The sequence below is a fragment of the Pipistrellus kuhlii genome, unplaced genomic scaffold, assembly GCF_014108245.1.
Source record: "Pipistrellus kuhlii isolate mPipKuh1 unplaced genomic scaffold, mPipKuh1.p scaffold_m20_p_2, whole genome shotgun sequence".
Lineage (NCBI taxonomy): Eukaryota > Metazoa > Chordata > Mammalia > Chiroptera > Vespertilionidae > Pipistrellus > Pipistrellus kuhlii.
This window is the reverse complement of record NW_023425515.1, coordinates 113088443-113115376: the sequence shown is the minus strand read 5'-3', so window position 1 is coordinate 113115376 and position 26934 is coordinate 113088443. Positions and strand designations below refer to the sequence as shown.

Below are 26934 nucleotides of genomic sequence, written 5' to 3'. Positions count from 1 at the left end.
TTTAATTACAAAATCTATTTTCAATAACTCAATCAAAAAGCATAAGTTAGAAGTGATATTCCACCCATTTACTCAACATTAATTCAAAAAAGTTATCACTTTTAGGTAGTTCATCACTAAATGAGAAATACAGAAGCTTACAAGGCAATATTGTATTGTGTGACATCTTTCCTAACCCAGAATACTGGCAGCAGGAGAAATATAAGGAAAAGAGAATTTTCATTTCTCTCGAACTAAAACACATTTTGTTTATTCATTCTGCGATGTAGAATTTTTTTCAGAAATTTTTTGTAAATATTCAAGCCTTCAACATACACTGCCCATTTTCTATTTTGAAATACAAAAATATAGCAACTTAAGGGGAAAATGTCATGTGCACTGCTTACTTACATAACAAAAGCTACATAAATCATATCACTCTCTTTCTGGTATTGCTAATAAAGACCCTTAAAACTACTAATGGCTGATTTTTTTAGGGGGAGGGGGGTAGAGGGACTACAGGATACTAACTACCCAGTGCTCTATAAGTTATCTTTAAATTTATATTCTACTGCTACTATTGAGCTGTAGATTTACATAAGAAAAATTAAAATAATTTAATTTAAACAGTTAAAATCCCCATAATTAACACTTTATGTTGGAAACCCTTAACAGATTGTGAACTCTTTGCTCTTCATCTTGATCGTTTAAATTCAGATTCCTGAGCCAGACTAAGATAAATATCGGTTTCAACTATGAATAAAAAGTGTCAGTTAACCAGTTAACTCTGCAATCAATCAGCCTGTCATTTAGACGTGGGCAGATGCAGCTTCCAGTGGCAACCAAAGGCTGGCTCCCCGTCAACCTGCAGATCTCCTGGGCCGGAGACCCCGCCCGCCCCACCTGTCTCCCGCCACGCCCACCCCCTCTGGGCCCCGCCCCCGCGCAGGCGCGCCTCCCGCCCCCTGCGCTCAGCCAATAGGAGAAGAGTTTGTGCAGCGCCTTCCCTCCCGCCGTCGCCGGGATCTCGCAGTCCCGCCCCGGCCCGGAGCTCAGACTGGAAGATGGCGGCGGCCGCCGAGCTGACGCTGCTGGAGAAGTCCCTTGGGCTGAGGAAAGGGAACAAGTACAGCGCTCAGGGCGAGCGCCAGGTGAGGAGCGGAGGCGGCGCGGAGGGGACGAGCTGGCCGGAGCGGGGCCCGCGGGGCCGGCGGAAGGCCGGCCGGCAGGGGCGGAGGGGGAGGATGCGGCCTCGGCGCCCACGTGTCCGCGCGGGGGGCGGGCTGGCGGGCGCCCCGGGTCTCTACCTGCAGCCCTCGCTCCCGGGGCGGGCGAGGGACCCGCCTCCTGTGGGCTCGGCCCCAACTCTTCCTTCTGGGAGAGGGTTGTGACCCGGTTGTGGCAAAGCTTAGAGAATCCCCGCGCCGTGGGCACACCAGCCTGGAGGCCCTGCCTTCAGTGACAGCAGCTGCCGGGAGAGCAGCTTCCATGCACCGCCCGGCAGCCGCTGCGGAGCGCGGAGCCCCGTGCGGCCCGGGGGGCGGCGGGGCGGCGGGGCGGACACCCCCTCCGCGGAGGGCGGGCTTCGCTAGCTGAGGGCCCGCCGGGCCGCCGTTTTCCTCGCGGTAAGCTGAAGCCGATACAGTGTGGCCGTGCTCAGTCTGGTTCCTTTTCTTTCTTTTAGCAGAAGACAGCTATTGAAATTTCCTATGTATGTGTTTGGGGAAGGAATGAGGGTTTGTGATAAGATTTCAGCCTGGCGTTTGTTTGTTTTTAAGACAGTTGACAGCGTAAGCCAACAAGTCGTTCTCCGAAACATAATAATAACGATCAATAATAATTGAATTCTGAAAACAATTCAGAGATCCAGCTCTAGGGGAATGGTTCATCATATTCCTTATGTAGCCCTTTAGAAGTGATTAATTGAACACCATTAAGATGAGTGTGAAAGTAGTAGGTGTGCCATGATTGCAACTAAGATTTCTGTACTAAAGAGAATGGACTTTGGAGCCAGTTGTAGTTTATTCGAACCCTGACTCTGACATTACAAACCTCTGTAAAATGCTGACAAGATTACATACCTGTCTTGGGAGATGATGATTAGACAAAGCTAACAGGGATTTTTTTGTGTGTGTGAGTATGCTGGGTTGTGCATAATTTATTTTTACTAATCTCTCTAAAATTGTTATCTGTCTCCACCCCCCCTCCCCCCAATCACACACACTCTAAACATTTGCAAGTTCTTTCGTTTCTTTCCTCCCTCCCCTATTCTCCCCAACCTTCCCTCCTCCTCCCCTTCCCTCCCCTCCCCTCCCCACTTTTCCCTCCTCCTTCCCTTCCCTCCCCTTCTCCTACCCACCCCTCCCTCTTCCCAACCCACCCTCCCCTTCTCTTCCCTTCCTTTCCCTTCCCTTTCCTTTCTCCTCCCCTTCCCTCCCCCTCCCCTACTCTCCCTTATCCTCCCCTTCTCCCCACCCTTATCCTCCCTTGCCCAACATACATTCAGAAAAAGTATACAATTCTCAGTGAATTACCACACAGTGAACATACCCAAGTAACCACATAGTCAAATAATGGAACATTACCAACACCTTCAGAGGATTCCATATTTTCTTTTAATACATTTTTAAGGGAAGTTATGGGTTATCTTAGAGGTAGTAGTTTTATTTGAGTGTGAAGGCAAAAGTGAGAATTCAAGAAGTAGTGAATGGGAAATACAGTTGACCTTTGAACAATGTGGAGGTTTAGGGCACCAATCCTCATGGAGTTTAAAAATCCATGTATAACTTTTGACTCCCCCAAAAATGTAATAGTAGTAGGTGAGGAAGTGGAAAGTGGAGAGTTACTTCCTTTAACTTTCAAGGGTAACTTTTTTTTTTTTTATTCAGTGTAAAATTTTTATATTTATAATTAGGCAGCTGGACTTGGTTTAGATGATTCCAATTTTGTTGGCAACATCCAAAGCATCATAGTCAGGAGCCAGTCGAACATATGCCTTCTTCTCGCCATCAGGCCTGATCAGGGTGTTGACCTTGGCCACATCAATGTCATAGAGCTTCACAGCCAGTTTGATCTGGTGCTTTTTGGCCTTGACATCCACAATGAACACAAGTGTATTATTGTCTTCTATCTTCTTCATGGCTGACTCGGTAGTCAGGGGGAACTTGTGATGGCTTAGTGGTCAAGCTTGTTTCTCCTGGGCGTGCTCTTCCGAGGATATTTAGGCTGCCTCCGGAGCCTTAGTGTCTTTGGCTGTCGGAAGATGGGTGACGTGCGGATCTTCTTTTTTTTTTTGTGGCTGTGGACGCCTTTCGACACTGCTTTCTTTGCCTTCAAAGCCTTTGCTTTGGCTTCGGCTTTGGGAGGGGTAGGGGCTTCCTTCTTCACTTTAGGCGCCATCTTCATAGAAACTCGGGTAACCTTTGACTCTAATCATAAAATGCTAATCTCCCCTTATATCGATACTTCACAGAGTCCTATTGACTTAATGTATCAGAGTTCCCTGAAAAATATAAACCACTAGATGAGTATGAGATACTATTTCATGGCTGAAAAGAGCAGCAGTTTTCCCAAGAATGTATTCATGTTTGGTCTGCATTTATTTGGATTGCATTCCTGTTATTTATAACTAGGGGCCCCGTTGCAGGAAGATGCCTGCAAGCCATCGCCCCACCCATGCTTTCCCTCCCTCTTCTATGCTGTCTTCAGTCTTCACTCTTCCCTCCCTCAGCATATGCAAATTAACCACCATCTTTGTTGGTTTAATTTTCATACTCACTCTGATTGACTTTGGGCATAGCGAAGGTACAGTCAATTAGCATTTTTCTCTTTTATTAGTATAGATAGTCTTCCCCTTGGATGAAATGTTCCATTTTAAGTTTTTTATAATGCTTTACTTAGTTGGACATCAACAACATTTAAACTAATTAGCAATTTCTTATGATCTGACCCTAAGTATTGCTGTATCAGGGGGAAATTGAAAAGTAGGATTATTTTTCAGACGATTACCTGAAGCTGACTTTATTTTTAGTAGCCCCAATTATATTTTGCAATATTTTTTAAAAATATGATATATGGATCAACACTTAGAGTGACCTTACTTGAAATGACTCCAGAATTGATGAATGTGCTGTCCATGAAAACCAAGTCACCATCACACTCCACACCTAGTTAATGAGATAGGTAAGTGTGTTAGATCACATCTCACTAAAACCAGCCTCGATCCCATTTGGTGGTTCTAATTATAGCAACATGAACTCAGTGTTACTATAATTTTCTTGTTTTTGTTATTACAGAAGTCAGGTTTATTTAAGCATGTTCACCTTGCTAAAATAAAATAGGGTATAGGTAAACTAAATTGAAACTAATGCAGTATTATTAGGATTTTCACTTTTTTTTGTATATACATAGTTATAAACATTTTGTACATTATAGTTATTACCAGTATCATTATCAAACATCTCTTATCAAATGTAAATTACATAGTTTAGTATTTTAAAGTAAAACCTTTTTTTTTTCTTTTTATTGTTGGCAGCATTACAATCATCCCCCATTTTCTCCTCCTTTGCCCTCTTCCACCCAGCCCCAACCCCACCCAGGCCTTTCCCACACTATTGCCTATGTCCATGGGCTATGCCTATATACACATATGTTCTTTGGTTAACCTTTTCCCATCGCTTCTACCCCTCTCCTCTCTGACCTGTCATTGTATTCCATACATCTCAACCTATTTTGTCAGTTTATTTTGTACATTAGGTGCCACATATGAGTGAGATCATATGATACTTGTCTTTCTCTGATTGACTTATTTTCCTTAGCATAATAATCTCCAGGTCCATCCATGCTGTCTCAAAGATCCTCCTTTTTTTTAAAGCTGCATAGTATTCCATTGTGTAAATGTCCCACAGCTTTTTAATCCATTCATCTACTGATGGGCACTTGGACTGTTTCCAGATCTTAATTATTGTAAGTTGTGCTGCTATAAACATGGGAGCTTATATATTCTTTCTGATTAGTGTTTTGGGATTCTTAAGATATACTCCCAGACTTAGCCAATTTGGCTCAGTGGACAGAACGACAGCCTGCGGACCTAAGGGTCCCAGGTTCGATTCTGATCAAGGGCACATGCCTGGGTTGCAGGCTCAGTCCAGTGTTGCAGGAGACAGCCAGTCAATGATTCCCTCTCATCCTTGATGTTTCTATACCTCTCTTCCTCTCTGAAATCAATAAAAATAGGATATACTCCCAGAAGTGGGATCACTGGGTTAAATGGCAGTTCCATTTTTAACTTTTTTATGAAATCCCATCCTGTTCTCCACAGTGGCCGCACCAGTTTGCATGTGCCCTGGGGTTTCCTTTTCCTCACATCCTTGCCAGCACTTGTTTGTTGATTTATTGATGGTAGCCATCCTGGCAGGTGTGAGGTGATATTTTATTGTAGTTTTAATTTGCATTTCTCTGATGACTAGTGCCTTTGAACATTTTTTCATGTATATTGGCCATTTGTATGTCCTCTTTGTAGAAGTGTCTATTCTGCTCCTTTGCACATTTCTTAATTGGATTGTTTGTCTTCCTTTTGTTGAGTTGTATGAGTTCTTAATGTATTTTGGAAATTAACCCATTATCAAATGTATAATTGGCAAATATGTTCTCCCATAGAGTGGGTTCCCTCTGCATTTTGAGGGTGGTTTCCTTTGCCATGCAGGAGCTTTTTAGTTTGACATAGTCACATTTGTTTATTTTTTCTTTGTTTCTCTTGCCTTAGCTATATCAGTGAAAATTCTGCTATGTAAAATGTCTGAGATTTTACTGCTCATGTTTTCTTCTAGGATTTTTATGGTTTTGCAACTTACATTTAAGTCTTTTCTATTTTGAGTTTATTCTTGTGCATGGTATAAGTTAGTAGTCTAATTTCATTTTTTTTGCATGTACCTGTCCAATTTTCCCAAACCATTTATGGAATACACTGTCTTTATTTATGCGCTTGCCTCCTTTGTCAAATGTTGATTTACTATAAAGGCATGAGTCAATTTCTGGGGTCTCTGTTTTGTTCTGTTAATCTGTATGCCTGTTCTTATGCCAGTATCAGGCTGTTTTGCTTACATTGGCTTCATAGTATAGTTTGATGTCCAGTATTGTGATTCTTCTAAGATTACTGTGGGTGTTTGAGGTTGTTTCCGGTTCCATATAAATTTGGTTCCATATAATATTTGTTCTAGATCTGTGAAATATGCCATTAGTATTTTATTTATTTATTTATTTATAATATATTTTATTGATTTTTTGTTCAGAGAGGAAGGGAGAGAGATAGTTAGAAACATCGATCAGAGAGAGTCATCGATCAGCTGCCTCTTGCACACCCCCTACTGGGGATATGCCCGCAACCAAGGTACATGCCCTTGACCGGAATCGAACTCGGGACCTTTCAGTCCCCAAGCCTACGCTCTGTCCATTGAGCCAAACTGGTCCCGGCGCTATTAGTATTTTAATAAGGATTGTGCTGACACTGTAGATTGCGTTTAGGGTTTTTTATGTGTAATATCATGTCATCTGCAAATAATGACAGTTTTACTTCCTCCTTTCCAACTTGGATGTCTTTTATTTTTTCTTCTCATCTGACTGCTGTGGCTAGGACTTCCAATACAATGTTGAATAAGTGTGGTGAAAGCGACACCTTTATCTTGTTCCTGATCTTAAGGGAAACACTTAATTTTTGTCCATTGAATATGATATTGGCTCTTGGTTTGTTGTATATGGCCTTTATTATGTTGTGGTATATCTATTACTATGATCATGTGATTTTTTTTTTTTAACCTTCATTTTGTTTATGTGATACATCACATTTATTGGTTTGCAAATATTGTACCAGCCTTGCATCTCTGGGAAAAATCCCTCTTGGTAATGGTGTATGATCTGTTTAATGTACTGCTGGATCCAATTTTGTTGAGGATTTTAGCATCTATTTTCATCAAGGACATTGGCCCTTAGAGTATCTTTATCTAGTTTGAAATTAAGAAAATGGTAACTTTGTAAAAAGAGCTTAAATTTTCTGGAATAGTTTGAGAAGGTAGGTGTTAGTTCTTCTTTGCAAGTTTGGTAGAACTCTCCTGTAAAGCTATCTGGTCTAGGTTGGTTATTTGGGTTCTCCTATTGCAACTGGTTCTTGATTATGTCTGTCCCATTCATGGGTGGGATCTTCCCTCAGGCTGGCTGACTGTGAGGCTCAACTCCCCCCACCCCCACCACCATATTGTGTGAGCTGTTATGCAGGTGTTGATAGAACAAAACGAAATAAAACTAGAAAATAAACAAAACATACAGAAGATCCCCACAACAACAAAAGCAACTTCAAAACAAAGGAGAATTTAGAAGAGAGCAAGTATAAAAGAAAGGGGGAATATTACAAAAGATGAAAAAAGTGGAAAGAAAAGAGAATGTGAAAAGAAGGGAGAGCAATTACAAAAATAAAGAATAGGAAAAGGAAAACAGTATAAGAAGGTAAAAAATTACTAAAAGGAAAAAATAAAGGGGGTAAGAAAAGAAAAATAGAATAAGAAAAGGAAAGAGAAAAAGATATAGAAGGAAAAAGAGAGTAAAAAATAATTACAATACAATAAAAAAATGCAAAAGAAATTAAGGTGGATTTTGTCTCAGCAGAATTAAATTCATTATGGGAGCTCCCTTTGGATCCTGCTTTATGTTGACTGAAGCTGACTGTTTTGTATGCCATTTATGGCGTCTTGGGAGGTAATTTGGTGCTAATTGCTGTCCAAAGCCAACCATGTTTTGCTCTTCTGCAACCTTTTCAAAGCTTCGAGCAATCCACAGTTTATGGCTGCCTCCTCAGAGCTTGGCTGTGCTAGGGAGAGGCCACACTGTGCTCTAGGCCTGTCGACAGGGCCATGTCAGCAAATGTCCAAAGGCACCTGGGCTCTTCCTTTGCTTGCTTCTGCCTGCTGGCCAACGTCAGACTTAGTCACTAAAAAGGCTCTCTCTGAAAGGGCTTTTGGCAGAATTGGGAGGATGAGACCCCTGAGTCTGCTGTGAGGGGGAGGTGCTGTTCTGATTCCAGGGAAGATTGTGGGTGTGTTTTCCCATCCCAGAGCCACTCATTTGAGTCTATACGGAATATTCCCCTGATCTCAGCAGAGTGGATCTCATATTTAGTCTGGTGGGGTCTGCTGGAAATTGGTGGTTTTTTATCAGTTCTGCAAGGGAGAAGTATTAGTCATGTTACAGTGGGGGGTGTGAGGGAGAAGATCACCCCATCTCAAAGCCAATCATTGATGTTCCCTGAGACTGCACAACTTGTAGGCTTGGCCTCTGCTGCAGGCTCCTCAGGCAGGGGTTGTGAAGCAGGGCAAGCAGGCTTCCTGAAGGTGGGGTGAGGTGTATCATCCTCGCGAGCAGGTTATTTGCCTTTCCCCAGGTTGCTGATGCTGGGAAAGGCTTGTGCCTCTCAGGAAAAATGGCTACTGCAATATGGGGTGACTGAGCTCAGCTCTCCCGCCTGCAGTTCCACCCCTTCTTCCTCCCAATATCTCCCACCCCAGAATCTCCATCAAAGCCTCAGGTGAGTGGCTGCAAACAAAAATTCTGTGCTTTGCCGAAACTGGTTTGGCTCAGTGGATGGAGGGTCGGCCTGCTCCCGGGTTCGATTCCGGTCAAGGGCATGTAACTTGTTTGCTGGCACATCCCCAGTGGGAGGTATGCAGGAGGCAGCTGGTCGATGTTTCTCTCTCATTGATGTTTCTAACTCTATCCCTCTCCCTTCCTCTCTGTAAGAAAATCAATAAAATATATATATTTTTTAAAATCCTGTGCATTGTTGTTGTTTTTTTGTTTGGTTTTGAGAGGAGGTGCAAGAAGAGTCCACTTACTCTGCTGCCATCTTGAAAAAAAAAACCTTAAATTGAAATCTTAGAGTATTTGAAAAATAGTTGAGGGAATGAGCAATTACTTAGAATTGCAGTCCTGTTAGTATTTGTTTTAAAAATTTACATGAACTCTTTTTTTTCTTTTTAAGATTCCAGTTCTTCAAACAAACAGTGGTCCATGTCTAACAGGATTGGCTACTATAGCAGCTCATCTAGTCAAGGAAGCCAACAAAGAATATTTGCTTGGGAGCACTGCAGAAGAAAAAGCAATAGTTCAACAATGGTTAGAATTCAGAGTTACTCGAGTAGATGGAAACTCCAATAAAGATGATGTCCGCATTCTGTTGAAGGTATTGTGACTTCTCTTTATAGTCTAAAATGAACGACCTATTAATAGCAGGAATCTTTCTTCCCTGTCAGTAGCTGAAACTTTGTCCTTATTTCCTTCTGCCTCAGGGTTTGTACCTGGTATTGTTTTTACCTGAACTGACTCAGCCAGCCTTCCCTGTTCAGATCTCAGCTTAGATACCCCTTCCTCAGAAACATCCTTGTGCACTTCTCTCTCAAAAGATGCCATTCCTTGTCCTATATGCTTTTCCTTCAGAATTCCACACCCTGTACTTTTCCTCCATATCACTTATCATAGCTAGTAATTAAAACTTCGTAAGATTTCTTTTTTTAATCTGATGGCTTAATGTTTATTTTTCCACTAGGAAATCCTGATTCCTTAATCGGTAAAGTAATTTTTTTAAAGACAAAGATAATTAGAATCTTTGGGGATTGTAGTTTAAAAAAAATGTCAGATTGATATAAGAAAGCTTATATTTTCCTCCTTTAAGACTTAAATACATTAGGATTTCTATTTTCTTTCTGAAGAAATCACATTAGAATAAAAGTATCTGTTGAGATAAAATATAAACTAAATGTGGCTTCTGAGTCACCAAGAATGAAAAATATTCCAACTGGAATTATTTTTCTTAATTATGTTTGTAAAAATAAAGCAAATTGTCTCGGCAGTTGAGCATCAACCCATGAACCTGGAGGTGAGGATTCCATTCTCAGTTAGGACACATGCCTGGGTTGTGGGCTCGAACCCCCAGGAGGGAACATGCAGGAGGCAGTTAATAAATGATTCTCATCCATATTTTTATCTCTCCCTCTCCCTTCTCTCTGAAATTAATAAAAACATATTTAAGTAAATAAATAAAAATAAAGCAAATTTCTTAAAAATTGTGAAAGCTTAAAAGTTAAAGGTATCTAGAGATCATCCAAACCAGCAGTTGCCAACCAGTGGTCCGTGAGGTCCGAAAGGTTGGCGACCGCTGATCCATTCATATCACTGCAGGGACTCCTTCCTACGTAACTTTGTTTCCATTATCATATAAATCAATCATATACTAGTAAGTTGTGCAAGATGATGTTATAGTACTGAAAGTTTTTCATTTATCATTCTGAGGAAAATGGCTTAAACTATGTTTTTTGTTTCTTTGGTTGGTTGGTTGTTTTTTGTTGTTAATCCTCACCTGAGGATATTTTCCCATTGATTTTTAGAGAGTGGAAGGGATGGGAGAGAAAGAGAGAGAAACTTGGATATGAAAAAGTCACATTCATTGGTTGCCTGCTGCACATGCCCTGACCAGGGTTGGGGATCGAGCCTGCATAAGGTTTGTGCCTTTGATCATGATCAAACTGGCTAGTGCTAAACTAGATTTTGATAGAAACTGTCAAAATAGAATTGATAGGAAATAAATTTCAGGCCTTGTTCCTTTGTAGGCCTGTCCTGGTGATCTGTCATTCTTAATATCCACACTGACCCTTTCCTCTGCCCCCTGCAATGCTTGGCAGCATTTCCAGATGAGAACAAGCTTATCTTCCCTAAGTGAATGTGATATTTCAGGCAAGTAAAAAAATAAAAAATATAACTATCTCTTATAGTTTTCCAGAAAAGGGACGGTAATAAAGTACTTGATTCTGAAACATAGGAGCAGGATTTCATTGAATTGGCTTTTTAAGTTCAAAAAATAGATTTGCTATTAGGAGCATAAAAAGTAATTCCACCAAAATGTTGTATCTGAGATATATAAGTTTTAATTGGGACAATTTGGCTGCCATTTTCAAAATATATGAGGTTCTGGGTGATTTGGGTTATGGTCCTTGCTCTGCCACAGTGTCTGTACCTAACAGATGTGGTAGTGACCCATCAGACACAGTCCCTGCCCTCACAGAAGTTGAACCAGTGGAGAGGCAGATATACAGATAATGGACTGCAATGTGATTTTGGCCATATGAGCACAGATGAGAAGGGTTATATTCTATTTTATTTTTCTTTGCTTTTTGCTGTTTTACGATATTGTTTTTATTTTAAAGAGAATAGATATGTATTATAGAAATTAGAAAATATAAATAAACAAATAAAAGAGATTTCAAACATTTGTACAGTAGTTCCATGAAGAAAGACCTGTTAATAACATTTATGTTTAGTCATCAGATATTTACTGAACCCTTTTTGTGTTCCTTCCAAGCTTTTTCTTTGCATATAGGCATGTGTTTTATTTTCTTTACTGATAGTGTGTTGTGAATGTATTTACATGTTTATAAATATTCACTTAAATTATCTTTTTGATAACCTCTTAGTATTCCATCATATAAAATAAACAGCCCTGGCCTGTGTGGTTCAGTTGGTTGAATGTCATCCTGTGCACCTGAAAGGTCGCTGGTTGGATTATTGGTCAGGACACATTCCCAGGTTGCAGGCCCGCTGCTTGGTCAGGGTGTTTGTGGGAGGCAACCAATTGATGTTGCTCTCCCTTTCCCTTCATCTCTCTCTAAAAAAAAATCAATAAAAACACTTTTTAAAAATCTTTTAAAAAGGAAATAAACATAAGACATTAATGTGACTAATCAGAAATATTACCTAATCAGTTTTTTGTCCTTGGTTATAAGATTATAACCTTATGAGTTTGTATAACTAAAACATAGATGTAGATTCTATTTTAAGAATATGTACACTATATTAAGGAGTGTTAAATTATTGTTTCAGACCTTATTTTAAAATGCTTCTTAAAATTAAATGACCTGTTCCTTTGTCTTCACATTTTGGCTGCTTTCCTGAGTTGATAGAGTGGCTTTGTGTGCTAGGTGTCCTATAGGGCCCAGTGGTTCAGCCTCCCCAATTACCTGAAGTGAACACTCTTGATGCACCTCTTTGTGGGCTGTGTGCACAGTCTTGTAGTTAAGCCTTGATTGTTGTTAGTCTCACTGGGAGGAATTGGCCTCCAGGCCAATTGGTTGTGAGAATAAGCTGTGTCTATAATGGGAGAACTTCTGTGTTGGAGACATTCCTTATGAGACAAGACTTGCTTCAATGGGACTTTGGTGCTCAGTCTGCCCCCTGAGTGTGTCCCTTATGAATCTGAGGAGTTGTAATCTGGATGGTCCCACACTGACCCCAGGGTACACTGGCTCTTGGATCTCCATGGAGGTGGTAATTTAGGCTCTGCCTGAGGCCACCCAGCAGGAGCTACAGGGAGATCTGCAGATTCCTCTTCTTTGTATGGGTTTTGGAGGTGTCCAAATGAGGCCCAGCTGTGAAGCAGTGCAAGCTGCTATGGGGCCTTGGGTCTTCTTTTGGATATTCTGGGTCTCACTGACTCAGCTGCAGTTTGTTAGGTAAGTTTAAAATTCAAAGAACCAGGCCATTCATATGCAAAAGCCTCTGCGCTCAACTTGGATGGGGCTGAGTCTCAGGGCAGAGCCATCAGCAAGGGCTTCATGGGGCAGGATCTCAGGGCAGAGCAAACCGCAATGGCTTCCTGTCAGCCCTGCCCTAAGTGGACCCTGGGTCTCAGTGCCCTGTGATAATCAGTGCAAGCACCTCTGAGAGAAAGCTGCCCTCGCATTTTGCCCACAGCCAGACAGCCCAGTTTCTCCCCATATGAGTCTGAGTCTCCAGAGACTCACCTGGAACCAGAGTTCAGAGCAGTCAGGAGCTTTTTGTCTCCCTCCCCCGATGGAGAAAGCCAGCTGCATACTTAGTGGCCAGCCCTCTCCTCGAGCGCCTCTGTACCTCTACCTTCCGCAGCTGCTGTGAGTCTCAGTGTGCTTTTCTCTTTCCTTCTAGTTGTAGAATTTCCACTCAGCTAGCCCTCCTGGGGTTCTGGATGATGTCCATTTTGTCTTTTAGTTGTAGTTTTGCAATAGTTGTGCAAGGCAGCAGTTCAGGTGTTTACCTATGCCTATTTCTCCAAGATGGCAAATCTATGTTCCATGTATTCTACCACATTTAAAATTTTTTAAATATATAAAAATGAAACACAAAGTATAATTCTCTAAAGAGTTAGAAATCGAAGAGCTTTTTCCATTTCAATGAAAAAAATATTTCTAACATGAGCATGTTTACAAAATGTTCCTCTCCATATCCACCCCCATACCCCCCCCAAAAAAAATTTAGATGTCTGAAATGATCAGTTTGAATATCATTTTAAAATTTTTTCTTATTTCTTTAAAATAAGATTAACAATGTTTGTCCTAGTTTTTTTTTTAAATGAGGTGATTATGACTTGTGATTTTGAATAAATCTTACTATTAATGTCAAAGATAATTTATTAAACTAAAATGTCAGTACTGTGTTTTCTAATAGCTTTCTAAATGTTTAAAATCAGATGATAAATACAGTAGTTAACTTTAGTATTACTGGTTTTAAAATAAACATTTTGTTTTCTTTCTAGGATCTTAATTCATATCTTGAAGATAAAGTCTATCTTACAGGATATAACTTTACCTTAGCAGATATTGTTTTATACTATGGACTCCATCGCTTCATAGTGAGTATTTGAAGTTATTGGCTTTTTTCCTATAATGTTCAGATGATTATATTTATTTGTCTTGAATTAAGTAATTTCAATTTTCAGTTTATCAAATAAAAATGAAAGGAATAGCTCTGGCCAGTTTGGCTCAGTGGATAGAGCATCGGCCTGCGGACGATCCCAGGTCCAATTCCAGTCAAAGGCACATGCCTAGGTTGCAGGCTTGATCCCCAGTAGGGGATCGGCTGCGGAAGGCAGCCGATCAATGATTCTCTCATTGATGTTTTTATCTCCCTCTCTCTTCCTCTCTGAAATTAATAAAAAAAAAATTTATTTTAATGAATAATTTTTAATACAAGGTACCTTATGCAAATACTTCTTCCATGTGTCCATCAAATAGTTGGTTCCTGTTTCTTGATCTATTTGTTTCTTGTACTTCTCCTTTTTGCAGCTACTTCTCTTGCCACCCTTTGGACTTGATCGTCCTCATCACCTGGACCCCACCTCTCCTTCTTAATTCCAGTACTGCATGTTCTGTGCAACCTCCTATACTTAGCTCTTAATCTCTTACTCCCTAAATTCCATCATTGGAAGTCACCCCTTTCTTTTTTCTGACCTGTATACTTTCTTCCCCACCCAAACTAGAATCCCTTTTGTGTAACTTCAACTACATCCATCCTTTATTATAATATCTTCAGCTTCTTTGTTCCACTTTACACTCACCACCCTTTCCCTGCCAATCCCCAATTCTTGGTTAATCTAAATAGATGCCTTCAATACTAAAGCCAGGCCGAGTTATGTTGGAGAAATTACACTAAGATTGGTACCACTATAAATTTATACTATTCAGTTTCACCCAGGCTGTAATACTGATCAGCTCTTTTATTCTTCCCAGGCACAATTTCAGACCTTTAGCCTTTTGTTCAATCCCATTTTTTGCCTCCCCTGTTTATCTTCAATCATTATCACAGAGCTTTCCTCCCTTACTCAGATAGAAAATAGAGGCTAGCCTTTAACTCTACTCACCTTTCAGCCTTTTCTATGTGTACATTCTTATTCATCCTGTCTCCTCTTTCTGGACTAAGAATCATCTTGCTGTTTTCCTAGGCTAATCCATTCATCTAACCTCTTACTTCAATTCCCTCTCTACCTTCTGCCCCTTTTCTGGATCTTGTCCCAAATTTTATATTCTTTCTTTCTCATATCTTCAATTATTTTCCTCTATCTGGTCAATTACTTTAAATTGTTTACATCTTAAATTGTTTCCCACTTACAAACAATTATATGTCATTAACTATATAGGGACAGTTTTGTATGCTTTATAGATGTTAACTCATTTAATCCATATAACAGCCCTGTGATATAGGTGCTATTATCATTCCCATTTTACAGATGAAGTGACTGAGCCATAGTGAGGTCTGGTGTCTTCTTTGAGATCACCCAAGTGAATCGCAAAAGCAAATGTTGGAAACCAGACAGTTAGGTTCAGAGTTTGTACTTTCTTACATCTCTGTCTAAAACCTCCTCCCAACATCCATCTTTCCCCTGTGGATAAAATAACTCATATGTTTTTCTGTATTCTTTACCTCATGCATTCAATCAGTGAGGTCTTGTTTTTACCTCATGGATACCTCTACCGTGTGTTTATTTCTGTAATTCTAGATGACATTGCCCTAGTTCTAGAATTCATTATGTTCTGTCTGAGCTATTGAAATGGCCTCCTGCAACCAATCACATCTCTTACAGTCCATCTTTATTGCTACTAAGGCAATTTTTTTTTTTTTTTACGAACAGGTTTTTGGGTTTTTTTTAACATATATTTTTATTGATTTCAGAGAGGAAGGGAGAGGGGGAAAGAGAGAGAAACATCGATGAGAGAGAATCATTGATTGGCTGCCTCTTGCATGCCCCCTACTAGGGATCAAGCCCACAACCCAGGCATGTGCCCTTGACCAGAATCGAACCTGGAACCTTTCTGTCCACAGGCTGGTGCTCTATCCACTGAGCCAAACCGGCTAAGGCCCTTTTCCTTTCTTTCACTCCCTAGGATAGGAGACCCTTCTTCATGTGGCCCTGCCTCCCTTTCTGACCTCATCGTCATCATTCTTCCTACACGCCTCTCTGAGCCATAATGTACTCCCTGGAGTCTCCACAGTCTTTGCTCTTTCTATTCAGTGTCCTTGCACTGCTTTTCTCTTTTGCTTCTTGGCCTAGCCTTTATATTCCTCCAAAATTGATTTGTATTTCATCAAGAATCAATCACTAGCACTAATTTCCTGATGAAGTCTTCTTGAGATCCTAAAGCATATTCAAGTACTCTTTCCTCTGTTTCTTTTTGTACTTCGAAGGCTATCTCAGTTCTGGCTTGTTTTATTTTTTACTATTAACTCTTCTTGGAAAATTTCTCTGTCTTTTATATTATAAACTGCTTGAGTTAAAGATTATAGCAATTCATATTTGTAGCACCACTATTTGGCATAACTCCTGATATGTGTATGTAGTCTGTCCTCTCCATAAACATTGAAGAACATAATTCACATATCTTATGTTTTTCAGAGTTCTATATGTATTTTTTTCTCATTATCTCATAGCTCTGAAAGAGAGAAGACTAGTTGAATGTTACAGAGAAGGAAACAAATGCTTAGGAATATTGAGTACTTTATACAAAGATATAGCTCAGGTTTTGGACGTGCCAAGGAAAACTCTGTCTTCTGGCAGAGCTGTAATTCCTCTGTTTGGGTTTACAGGACTTATGAAGCATTATTTTGATAAGATACCTAAGTGATTGTGTCAAGTTCTATAACATTATTATTGTAATGGCCTGGTCTGACCCTTAATTTAGCATAGTACTCTTAATTATTATAAGTTTACTTAGTAAGAGCTTACTATGTATGCCCATTATTCTATGCTGAAGTTACATAAAAAAAAGTATAAAACTATTTTCAAGCAATTTTTAATCTCATTGAAGATATAAAACTTTTTATAGATTTTTAGAGAGGAATATAGAGGGAGAGAGAGAAACATGGATCAGAGAGAAACATTGATGGCTGCCTCCTTCATGCCCCTTACTGGGGATTGAGCCCACAACCGGTCTTGTGCCCTGACTAGGAATTGAACCAGTGACCTCTTGGTGCATGGGTTGATACCCAACTACTGAGTCACACCAGCTGGAGAAGACTCTTACTTGAAAAATAATTAGTGAATAAGAGAAAATGGAATTTAGTGCTAATTTCTGATCAGAATATTAAGTGACCAATTAAAGAGACATTTAGAGAAAAGTAGAATGTACAGTAGAATCATTAAATTATCAGGAAAAAAAATATGTTGATTTTAGATAGCTTTGGCTCTCCGAGGAAATACTTATTGTTTTAGAAAGCTTACAGTAAGTTTGACTAAATATTGCTTGTAAGTAGGATGATCATATGGTTTGTTATCCAAACCAACACTTTTGTCAGTGACATTGGGGCTATTAGTAATTATACTGGTACAACAGGAATAAGTGGATTGAATGTTTCCCACCCTTAAAAAGAGAGATTCATTTTAAAGCAAAATGAGATTGAAGAGAATCGTGTCATATTTCCCTTTGACCTCTTCAGCTCTTAGCATAATGCCTTGTGTAGCTAAATGCTAGTTGAGATTAGCAGTATTTAGCAATCTCTTTATATATCCTGTTTTAGATTGCATAACTTTATAGTGAAAGTATAAGCTTTAATTGTGTGTATATATGAAGGACTGACCAGATAACTGAATGTCTGGTCAACTGGTCGCTATGATATGCACTGATCCCCAGGGGCCACCCCACTCAATGAAGGATCTGGTGGTCAGTGTGCTCCCACTGCCTGCCAACCTCCCGTGGTCCTTCCCCAGCCCGCCAACCCTGATCAGCCCCAATTGCCGGCCAGACTGAGGGACCCCATCCATGCACGAATTCATGCGTCAGGCCTTTAGTACTTCAATATAATTAAATCTAAAGTATTTAAATGTGAAGGCAGTTTAAGTAGAGATGAAATACTTGGATCATACCAGCCTGTTTCTATTCCATTATGATTCAAAATTTGTTAGTAGTTTTTGTTTTGTTTTTTATTTCATTTTGAAGTGTAAAAAGCCTCCAGGTAAAGAGAGCTTGCTATTAAGGTATCTATCTCCTGGTGCAAACCCAGGAGTCTTTCAGCCTGGGGAAGTGCATAACTTGATTTGAATTAGTCTATGCTGCTGTGAGCAAAGCTACCTTATAGAAAGGACCAAGAATAATTTATATAAAACAGTAACAACATACTGTCATTTTAAATGCATATTTAAATGTGGCATTACTTAATTTTAAAGTTAATATTAGAGAGGTGCCATCTCTAATCCTATGTTATGCTTCTCAGCAGGCTAACAAAGGCCTGTCAGGACCCTTAAGAAGGACAGTGTAATTTAAAAAAAAAAAAAAGATAATTCTTGCAAACCAAGTGTATATTTACATTTTTCTCCCTTGCTTACGCAGTCATGCAATAGGGAAAGGAATACTCTGAGAAGGAGGGAGCTTGTGTGGAATTTCCTTGCCAGCAGAGTGAACAAGGTCATAATTCCATAATGCAAAATATTCATAGCACCGGCTGCAGAATTATTTAATTATGGATCTAGGTGCCTTCCAGAGCATTTGGTTTTCAAGCAGAGTAGTGTTTCATTCAATGCTGCATGTTAAAACTAGGGTTACATTGACATTATTAATGATCTGGACCTATTTATAGTTCCTATTTAGTAATGTATATACCCTCTTTATATATAGTGACTAGCATATTGCAATTAAGGATATTATGCTTATCTTTTTAAAAACGTAATTGAGTGGAATAATGTATAAGTTAGCCATCCTTTTGTGTTCGTAAAATGAGTTCATAACCAAACCATCTCTCCCACCCTTGGTCCAAGTACAGAGTACCTGGGAGAAATACTTTCTCAAGGAACAGGCCTCGCAGACTAAAACCTGTACTGTGACAGAACTGCACTGTGGTGTTAACTGACATCTTGTTGAGTTAGGTGTAAATATACCCACATGAGGAAAAAAATAATTACTAGATATTAAATGAGTCAGAATAGATGTAAAGTTCAGATTGGCTTCCTGCTCAAATTCATCAGACAGTTTCCCCTGCTCTGTTTTGGCAGTATATTTAGTTTTGCCCTCATTCTTTCATTTGTTTGTTCATGTTATTGAATACTTAAAGTATAATCAGTGCTGTGTACAAAACAGCAGTCTGGAAACCTTCAAGTCTTCATATAATCTAACTGTGTTTTGTTTCACTGTGAGCCCAATTTTAGTTGCGGCTGACTTACTCTAATTCTAAGATCTGATCTGTCTAAATTCTCCTGAGGAATAATACTGTTCTTCCTTTGTTAAACTGCCAGTTAGTGTGGCTGTGTTTATTATCACTCCAGTGACTCATTGCTTTCTTAACTGATTTCACTAGTAGATAGCAGTCCCTATGAGCAGACTGTTTCTCAAGATTATTATAATCCTTTGTAACATTATGTGCTGCTTGAGTATAAGATTATTATCTTCTAAAATCCATTTGTTTTGAAGTTCGGAACACCGATGGAGATATGCTGTTCTTTTAGAAAGAAAGGAAAAGTAAAAGAAATAGCTGTAGAGCAGTCCAGGACTGCTGGCCATAAAGCATGTCTCAAAGGCTGCAGGGTGCCAGTTGGAAAGGTAGCAAACCAGCATTTCTCCCTGATCTGGAATGAGTCCCTTTAAGTGTTTCTCACATGTCTTCATGGAAAATTAATGACTAAGAATATTATCTGTTTGGCTTTAAAGTTCAAACTAGTTATAGAGTGCCAATAGAAATAAAAAAGGAATGGCTAAGAAGGGAGAGCCAAGCATCACTGTAGACACACTGGCATGTAGACCAATAAGAGGCAGGAAGTAGTAACTAGAACAATTGCATTGTGTTTCCTGTTGTACAAAGCGGGTGGGGGTGGGGTTGGGGACCCAAACCAGTCCACTAGGAAAGGATGAGGGAAAATCAGTGTTATAAGTAAGATAGTTGATGGGGATCCCATCCAAAATGTTCTAAGAAAACAGTTTCGTGCAGAAAATCTGTTTGTTTACTGTAAGTTCAAAAGTAGATAATCCACTGAAAAAGTAGCAAAGGTAGCACATTGAGGCCAGTCATAATTTTCTTAAGACTCAAGGGATAAGCTCCAGAGTTTAAACCAAAAGGAGGTTAAGTGGTGACTATCATTTTAGGAAAGCTCTGTGTATTTCTAGCAAAGTTTTCTGAGGCAAAATGAACACATTTGCATTCTCTAAAATAGATCATCTGGTTTAAAATCATTAGAATAAAATGTTAGACAAAGTTTAAGGTCTTGGAATAAAAATAAGTTTATACTGTAGGTCTGTTACAATCCTTACACTAGAGACTCTAAGTATGAAAGTTTTAAGTTGAAGAATACTGATTTTGCTTGTTATTTTAAATAATGAGTGTGGTAGCAGCATATGCTAGTCCTCTGAGAGCAGACGCTGCTGTTCTGAAATGTAAATAGTGAAAATATGTTGCCCTCTTTACTGCTTCAAAATCTGCAAGAGCAGCTTGAATATAGATCAACAAGCAGTTGTACTTAATTGTTTGGAATTGCTTTCTTCTTAGTGGAGTTTAATTCATTCTGAAAAATAACATCTCACAAAATGGCTGAGTGGAGATTTTTTTAAAAGAAAGAGTTCTGGAGAGACTAAATTGTAAAAAAGTGGTCAGATTTAACTGATCATGAAACTAACCTGTAGTAAAACTTGTTTATCTGTTTACTTTATCAGCAAAGAGGTTTGCTGGAGTTGATTTTGAATTTTATTTATTTATTTATTTATTTAAGAAAATTCACCCCCCATTTCCTTTTAGATTTGCAGCTATGTTTACTAGTGGTTGAGCTTCTATTATAAAAAAAATTTTATATTTTCTTTCTAAATCAGTGGTGAAGTTCACATATGGTAAAGAGTTAGAAAAAAGCCCTAGCCAGTTTGGCTCAGTGCATAGAGTCAGCCTGTGGACTCAAGGGTCCCAGCTTCAATTCCAGTCAAGGGCATGTACCTTGATTGCAGGCACATACCCAATGAGAAGTGTGCAGGAGGTAGCTGATTAATGTTTCTCTCTCATCAATGTTTCTGATTCTCTATCCCTCTCCCTTCCTTTCTGTAAAAAATCAATAATATATATATATTTTAAAAAGAGTTAGAAAAAGAACCAAAAAATTATTTATAAAATGCTTTACCTTTTGAAATATAGATGGATATTTATTTTATTCCACAATGTGTGTTTAAGCGCCTCCTGTGCACAGCAACACCAGACAAGAATAACATAATTCTCACATGTGAAACTATGACATCTCGTTTAACAAAAAGTACCTTTTGCATAAAAAAGATATTATTGACACGTGTTAATTTTTTTTTAAATCTCTATGCCAAGGATTAACTAAGTTGTAGGTGAAAGTTATAGTAGCATATATCTGATAACTAGATGCAACCTTACACCTCCTGAAACAAGATGAGTATCCTGTATAATAAAAGGCTAATATGCAAATTGACCAAATGGCGGAGCAACTGGTTGCTATGACATACACTGACCACCGGGGGGCAGATGCCCAATGCTGGAGCTGCTCCCTGGTGGTCAGTACACTCCCACAGGGGGAGCTCTGCTCAGCCAGAAGCCAGGCTCATGGCTGTCAAGTGCAGCAGTGGTGGCAGGAAGCCGGCAGTCAAACATCCCCCTAGGGCTCCCAGACTGCGAGAGGGCACAGGGCCCCCAGTGCCCAAAATTTCATGCATTGGGCCTCCAGTATTTTTACAATTTGCAATAGCAGCTTGTATGTGGGTCTTAAACCCAAACTTAAGTTCTTATGTAACAAAAGCAGTGAGACTCTCACTACTAATAATTTAAGTAAACTGGGCCAACAGAGATACGGTAGTTGAAACCACCAAAGATAAATGTTACAATAGTATCCTGATGTCATAATGTCAAAAAGGAAGGCAGGATAACTTACTTCAGTTTTTCTTATTAAATTGCCTTGTAGTAAACATAAAATGGAAATAGAATTTCACTGAAACACTTATTGAGAAAATATTGTCGTCTGTCCTTTTATTGCTAATACTATTTTTTGTTCTGTATTAATTGCACCCTAGAGGGATTTATCCTTCAGTTATTTTGACCCAGTAACTTAACAGAATATTTTCCTATAAGCACAATTATGTATATGCTAAATTCTGAGCAGATATGGGATGTCCATCTCACTTAAAGTACCTTCCAATAAGCAGACTACTAATGGGTTTGAACCCAGAAGAGTGACAGAGGTGTTTTTCCTTGTTTAAGATGCATGTCAGTTTCACAGAGGCGTACAATATCTGTTAAATGAATGCTGAATTTACAACAGCAGATGGAACTGCTCTACTTTTACATGGGTCATGGCTGTGAGTTATTGCCCTATTGGCTTTCTCTTTACCTGACAACTCTTCATGATTCCAATCTAAGATTTGTCTTAGAAAAAAGTCTATAAGTCTCCTACTTTGGATTTTAAGCCCAGTGAAATGATTGTCATGAACCGTTATTATTGCATCTTTCTCCAGCCAAATCTCTGTGCATTCTTATAGCTTGAAAGTAAATTCAGTGAACTGCTGTGTTACATCAACTGAAGATAGAGTTCAGTTTTATTGCAAACAGAATTTCAAAGATCTCTTGTCGATTTGAGGCACTTGCCACTGGAAATGCTCTTCCTTCTTTGTCGTAAGCATAGATCACTTAAAATTAAATGGATCATTGTCTTCTTTAGTGAATTTTTTCCCCCAGAGTTCAATAAAAAGAACCAATAGTACACATATGTATACACCAACCATGTATAGCCAACTACCTATTTATCATCTATCTATCTAATGAGTTTACTTACCCTGTTTCCCTGAACATAAGACAGTGTCTTATATTAATATTAATTTTTGCTCCCAAAGACGAGCTAGGTCTTATTTTCAGGGGATGTCTTATTTTTCCATGAAGAAGAATACGGTACACATTTATTGTTAAATGAAAATAAAGGAAATTTATTACCTGTATATGGTACGGTAGTACAGTAGTTGTTAACACAAACCAGACAAACTGTGAATCCTACAGTATCAAGAATTTACTCATTTATTCAATGACAATCATGTCATCATCTTCTGGAACATCATAACAATCCAATTCCTGAATTTCCTGGTGAATTTCTTGTGACTCCATTTCTTTCAGAATCAGTGGGCCAAATCTCTCATGTTTAGCCTAGGGAGCGGGGGGGCTTATATTTCACTCAGAAGGAAACCTCTAAGCAGGTCTTATTTTTGGAGGATGTCTTATTTTCGGGGAAACACGGTAGTATTCCCTTAAGTTTATCTATCATCTATCTATCTAATGAGTTTACTTAGTATTTCCTTGTTAAATTGTTAAATGCCAATAAACTTTTTTTAGGTGTGCTGAAAAATATTAGAGAAAGAGAACTATATCTTAGTCTCTTTAAAGCTATTTTCTTTTTTCTCCTGTTTTCTTTTCTAATAAAGTAAAAAAAAAAAAAAAAAAAAAAAAACTCTTTGGGCTTCCAGATCCTCAGTTAATGTAAAATTGGCATTTGTTGAAAACTCCAGATCTCCTTGGAAAGCATATCTGGTTTTGAATTGAACATAAAAGTATTAAACAATTGGATAGTTCTCCTAAGTGGCTAAAATTTTTCACTACTATCTGAACATGTTGTTTTGAGAACTGGGATCCCCTCTTCCTCCCCCCCCCCACCCCACCCCAGTTTCTATCTTCTATTCAGATGATATTAATAGTTGTGTTTATGTAATGCATGTGTTCTGTATGTTGTTTTTAATCTCTACTTAGGTTGACCTGACAGTTCAAGAAAAAGAGAAATATCTTAATGTGTCTCGCTGGTTTTGTCACATTCAGCATTATCCAGGCATCAGGCAACATCTGTCTAGTGTTGTCTTCATCAAGAACAGACTGTATACAAATTCCCACTAGAAGCTACCCAATTCCGTGCAGAAGAGAGATTAAAAATATTTTAAATGGAAAGTGTATTCTGGACCAGAGGGCTAATGTAAATTGATATGTAGTTATTTTTTATTTGCTGAAGTTGATATAATTTTTAAAGTATAAATATGTCTGAATGTATTATTTTTTCTTTAGTTGAAATTTTGCAATTTTTAATGTAAAAATTCAACTGCTATCAAAACTTTAGCTAAGATCAAGTTATAAATCAGCTTGTTTTTATAGATGAAATTTATTTTAATAAAAGTTGCAAATCAGTGGCTTAATTTAAAAAAAAACAGTCCTTTTAATGATTGACCTATTTGGCTACTTATTGACCTATTATATTTTAAAATGCTGTTTCCTCTTATGAATATTTATTCATTGTTTGTTTATTAAGATCTATAATAAATTGTGCCAAGGATAGAGAAAAAGACATATGTGTTTGTTTTCAAATATTTATGTGAACCAGTAAATGTGGTTGAAAAAGTCTTTTTTGTTTGCTTATTTCTTTTCTGTAGTCATTATTCACTGAAGTGAAACTAACTACTGAACTGCCCTAGAGGGAACTAGAATAAGATTCATTCTCGAGTTAATGGTTCTTTTGTTGTTGTTGAGTTTAGTGGAATATGCAGTAGATAAAAAGAGATGGGAGATTCCTGCTATCCCACTAATTTGGGGCTAGATAACTATACTAGATTAAAAGCCAGCTTTTATAGAAAGGCTGCTGTTGAAGCAAATGTAAAAAACAAAGACACTTTATTTAACAAATCTATACAATGTATAACTCTTAGTGGCTGATTAAATAATCATTTATTGAGAACTAAAGAACTTATATTTCCAAATAAGAAAAATCGAGTCTTCTAGCAACTGACTGTTTAACGCTAGTTAGTATTTTGGTTTGATTCTAAATCTAAGTTCTAGTATATGAATCAAAGGTCAGGTAGAAAGAGCAGGATAGGAAATAGACAGCATTCACATTATGCCTCACTGCTACGAATTATTCCTGTCCTCACACTGCTCTATCCGCCTGGACTGCAGGTCAGCAGGACAGATAGGGTAGACAAGAGATGGGCTACCCAGCCTTCCCATCCCAACCATTTTATTTTTTTCCCTTCAGTTTAGGTCTGCTGTGAGGGAAGGGTAGAAGACACCTAATTTCTACCTTGTAGTCTTAACCCTCAATCCTTACATCTGTTAACCAGTTCTTTATTGAAGTGCACAACATTGTTTCAACAGACGTTTCCCAGTGTTACTATGGGCCAAGATATCTCTCTAGCAATTTAGATCTTACTGAATAAGGGGAAGGCATAAATATGAAGGCCTGGCTCCTGCAAAAGTTAGATGTTGTTCTCAGTGTCTAAATCGAAACAATACATTTCTAATAGAAATGCTGCTGTGCATAATGGTCATTTTTTTCATGTACCTCTCTGCCTGAAATGCCCTTTGCCCTTCACTTAAAGGCCTCATCAGTATTCAGCTTGCTTATGTTTTCCTGAAAGTCAGGTCTGTTAAGACCAATCGACCCATCTCTGCCTGCCTTGTTTCTGGCACCAATGGCATTGTACTATTTTTTATTATATGTCTCTTCCACCAAACTGTTAATCCCTGAAAGCAGAGGTTCCTTTTTCTTTGCATGTCCAGCCCTCAAAACAGTGACTGGCACACAACAGCAGGTGCTCAATGCATGCTTGTTGAAAGAGTGTAGTACGCTTTAAAGTCCATTTTGGGCTGACAAAGAAAAGTGAAAGTGTGAATTGAAATCAGAGACAGCTGTGTAGAGCACAAAACCCAAATAACTTTAAAGCAGGTTGTTTTTCTCTCGTGTAAATGAGCATAAGACAGTCCATAGTTCAAGGGTCTTCAAACTACTGCCTGCGGGCCACATGTGGCCCGCAGAGGAGTCTGATCTGGCCCGCCAGGTTTTTTGGGCAGTGAGCACAGCCAAGGTGTTACAGTAGGAATTAGTAGTTCATATAGTCCGGCCCTCCAGCTCTCTGAGGGACTGTGATCTTGCCCCCACTTTAAAAAGTTTGAGGACCCCTGCTGGTATTACACCCCTAGCTCCCATCTTTCTTCACACTGAACAAGTAATGTTCTTGAGTTTATCTTATGATCCAAGATGGCTATCAGAGCTCCAGACAAGTCCATAATCAAGACCCAGAGAAAGAGGAAGAGAAGTACAAAAAGACTCCTTTGGAAACTAATTCCTAGAAGTCCTATTCAGCAATATCTATCTATATCTCTGGCATCCCTGCTGGGACAGAGTCTGGAAATAGAGTCCTTTACCCCCCACACGGCCTTCCAGATCAAGCCTGTGCCCTGCCAATGAGGAGGAAGGGAAAAGGGACACTGAGTAGGCGGCTAGCTGGCTCTGTCCCAGTAAATAGTTTGGGAAAATGCCTCTGAATGCCAAATAATCAACTTGTAAAATAATTTTTATTAGTACATTGTTAACATTCCATGGATTACTAATTTGCAAAGAATACGATAAAATAAGTACTGACTACAATTTTCATGATTCGGAAGTTATTTCAGGATCCCACAATATTAAATTACCAGGAATATCTGTTAATGTGCACTTTTAATAACAACAACAATAATAGTTAACTTATTGGCATTAGTATGTATCAGACAGCATTTTAAATGAATTTACTAATTTTATCTCCTTTTTGCAGATAATGAAAATTGCCTAAGGTCACAACCAATATCAAGGGGCTGGGATTCAGACTAGTGTCTGGCTCAAACTTAACCTGTAATCCTATTGGTGTACCAGTAAAGTTCTGCTTAATCAATTTTTGAAGGTAGTTTTTAAAACTTTAGAAAAAAGCTGCCTAGACATTGAATAAAATATATGTGTGTGTGTGTGTGTGTATCTTCAAGAATAAATGAGATAGTTACACAACTCAGAATGTACTAAAACCTACTGATTTGTATATTTTAAATGGGTAAATGTTTATCATTTGTGAATTATTGCACAAAACCAGTGTTTTTAAAAAGGAGTGAAATCAAATACTTCAGCCTCACCAAGTATTGTGAGACATTGGATAAGTCAGTGCACATGAAATTCTTCTTAAGAAAAAGAAATAAAGATGACTGATTTTATGTGTTTTTTTTTAATTTGCAATGGCAGTATAAGCATTACCTAACACCATGCCTAGCACACACAAAGTGATCAATAAAAGATCGATTTTTTTAAGGTCAAATTCTTAAACTAATTCTTTAGTTTTTCCCCACCTATATCTATCATCCCTGAGG

At 38.7% G+C, this 26934-nt stretch overlaps 1 protein-coding gene across 3 annotated transcripts; it reads left to right on the top strand.

Annotated features, from left to right (window-relative positions):
* Positions 1-974: 974 nt before the first annotated feature.
* On the top strand, positions 975-26665 carry EEF1E1 (eukaryotic translation elongation factor 1 epsilon 1). 3 transcript variants are annotated; one of them, XM_036443645.2, is made up of 5 exons: positions 1019-1130; positions 7636-7725; positions 9005-9205; positions 13583-13678; positions 23530-24168. In XM_036443645.2, exons 2-5 carry the CDS (start codon positions 7702-7704, stop codon positions 23668-23670), a joined length of 462 nt encoding a protein of 153 aa, XP_036299538.1. In that variant the 5' UTR covers positions 1019-1130; positions 7636-7701; the 3' UTR covers positions 23671-24168. The 3 variants fall into 3 exon arrangements, with proteins under 3 accessions (XP_036299539.1, XP_036299537.1, XP_036299538.1); XM_036443646.2 differs by lacking the exons at positions 7636-7725; positions 23530-24168 and adding an exon at positions 26355-26665 and having other exon boundaries at positions 975-1130; XM_036443644.2 differs by lacking the exon at positions 7636-7725 and having other exon boundaries at positions 975-1130.
* The last annotated feature ends 269 nt before the right edge of the window (positions 26666-26934 follow it).

Excerpts from the sequence above, each read along its gene's own strand:
- EEF1E1 (XM_036443644.2), top strand. The coding sequence starts at position 1,044 with ATGGCGGCGGCCGCCGAGCTGACGCTGCTGGAGAAGTCCCTTGGGCTG. Across the intron at positions 9,206-13,582 it reads ATGTCCGCATTCTGTTGAAG|GATCTTAATTCATATCTTGA; the intron begins GTATTGTGACTT and ends TTTTCTTTCTAG. Across the intron at positions 13,679-23,529 it reads ATGGACTCCATCGCTTCATA|GTTGACCTGACAGTTCAAGA; the intron begins GTGAGTATTTGA and ends ATCTCTACTTAG.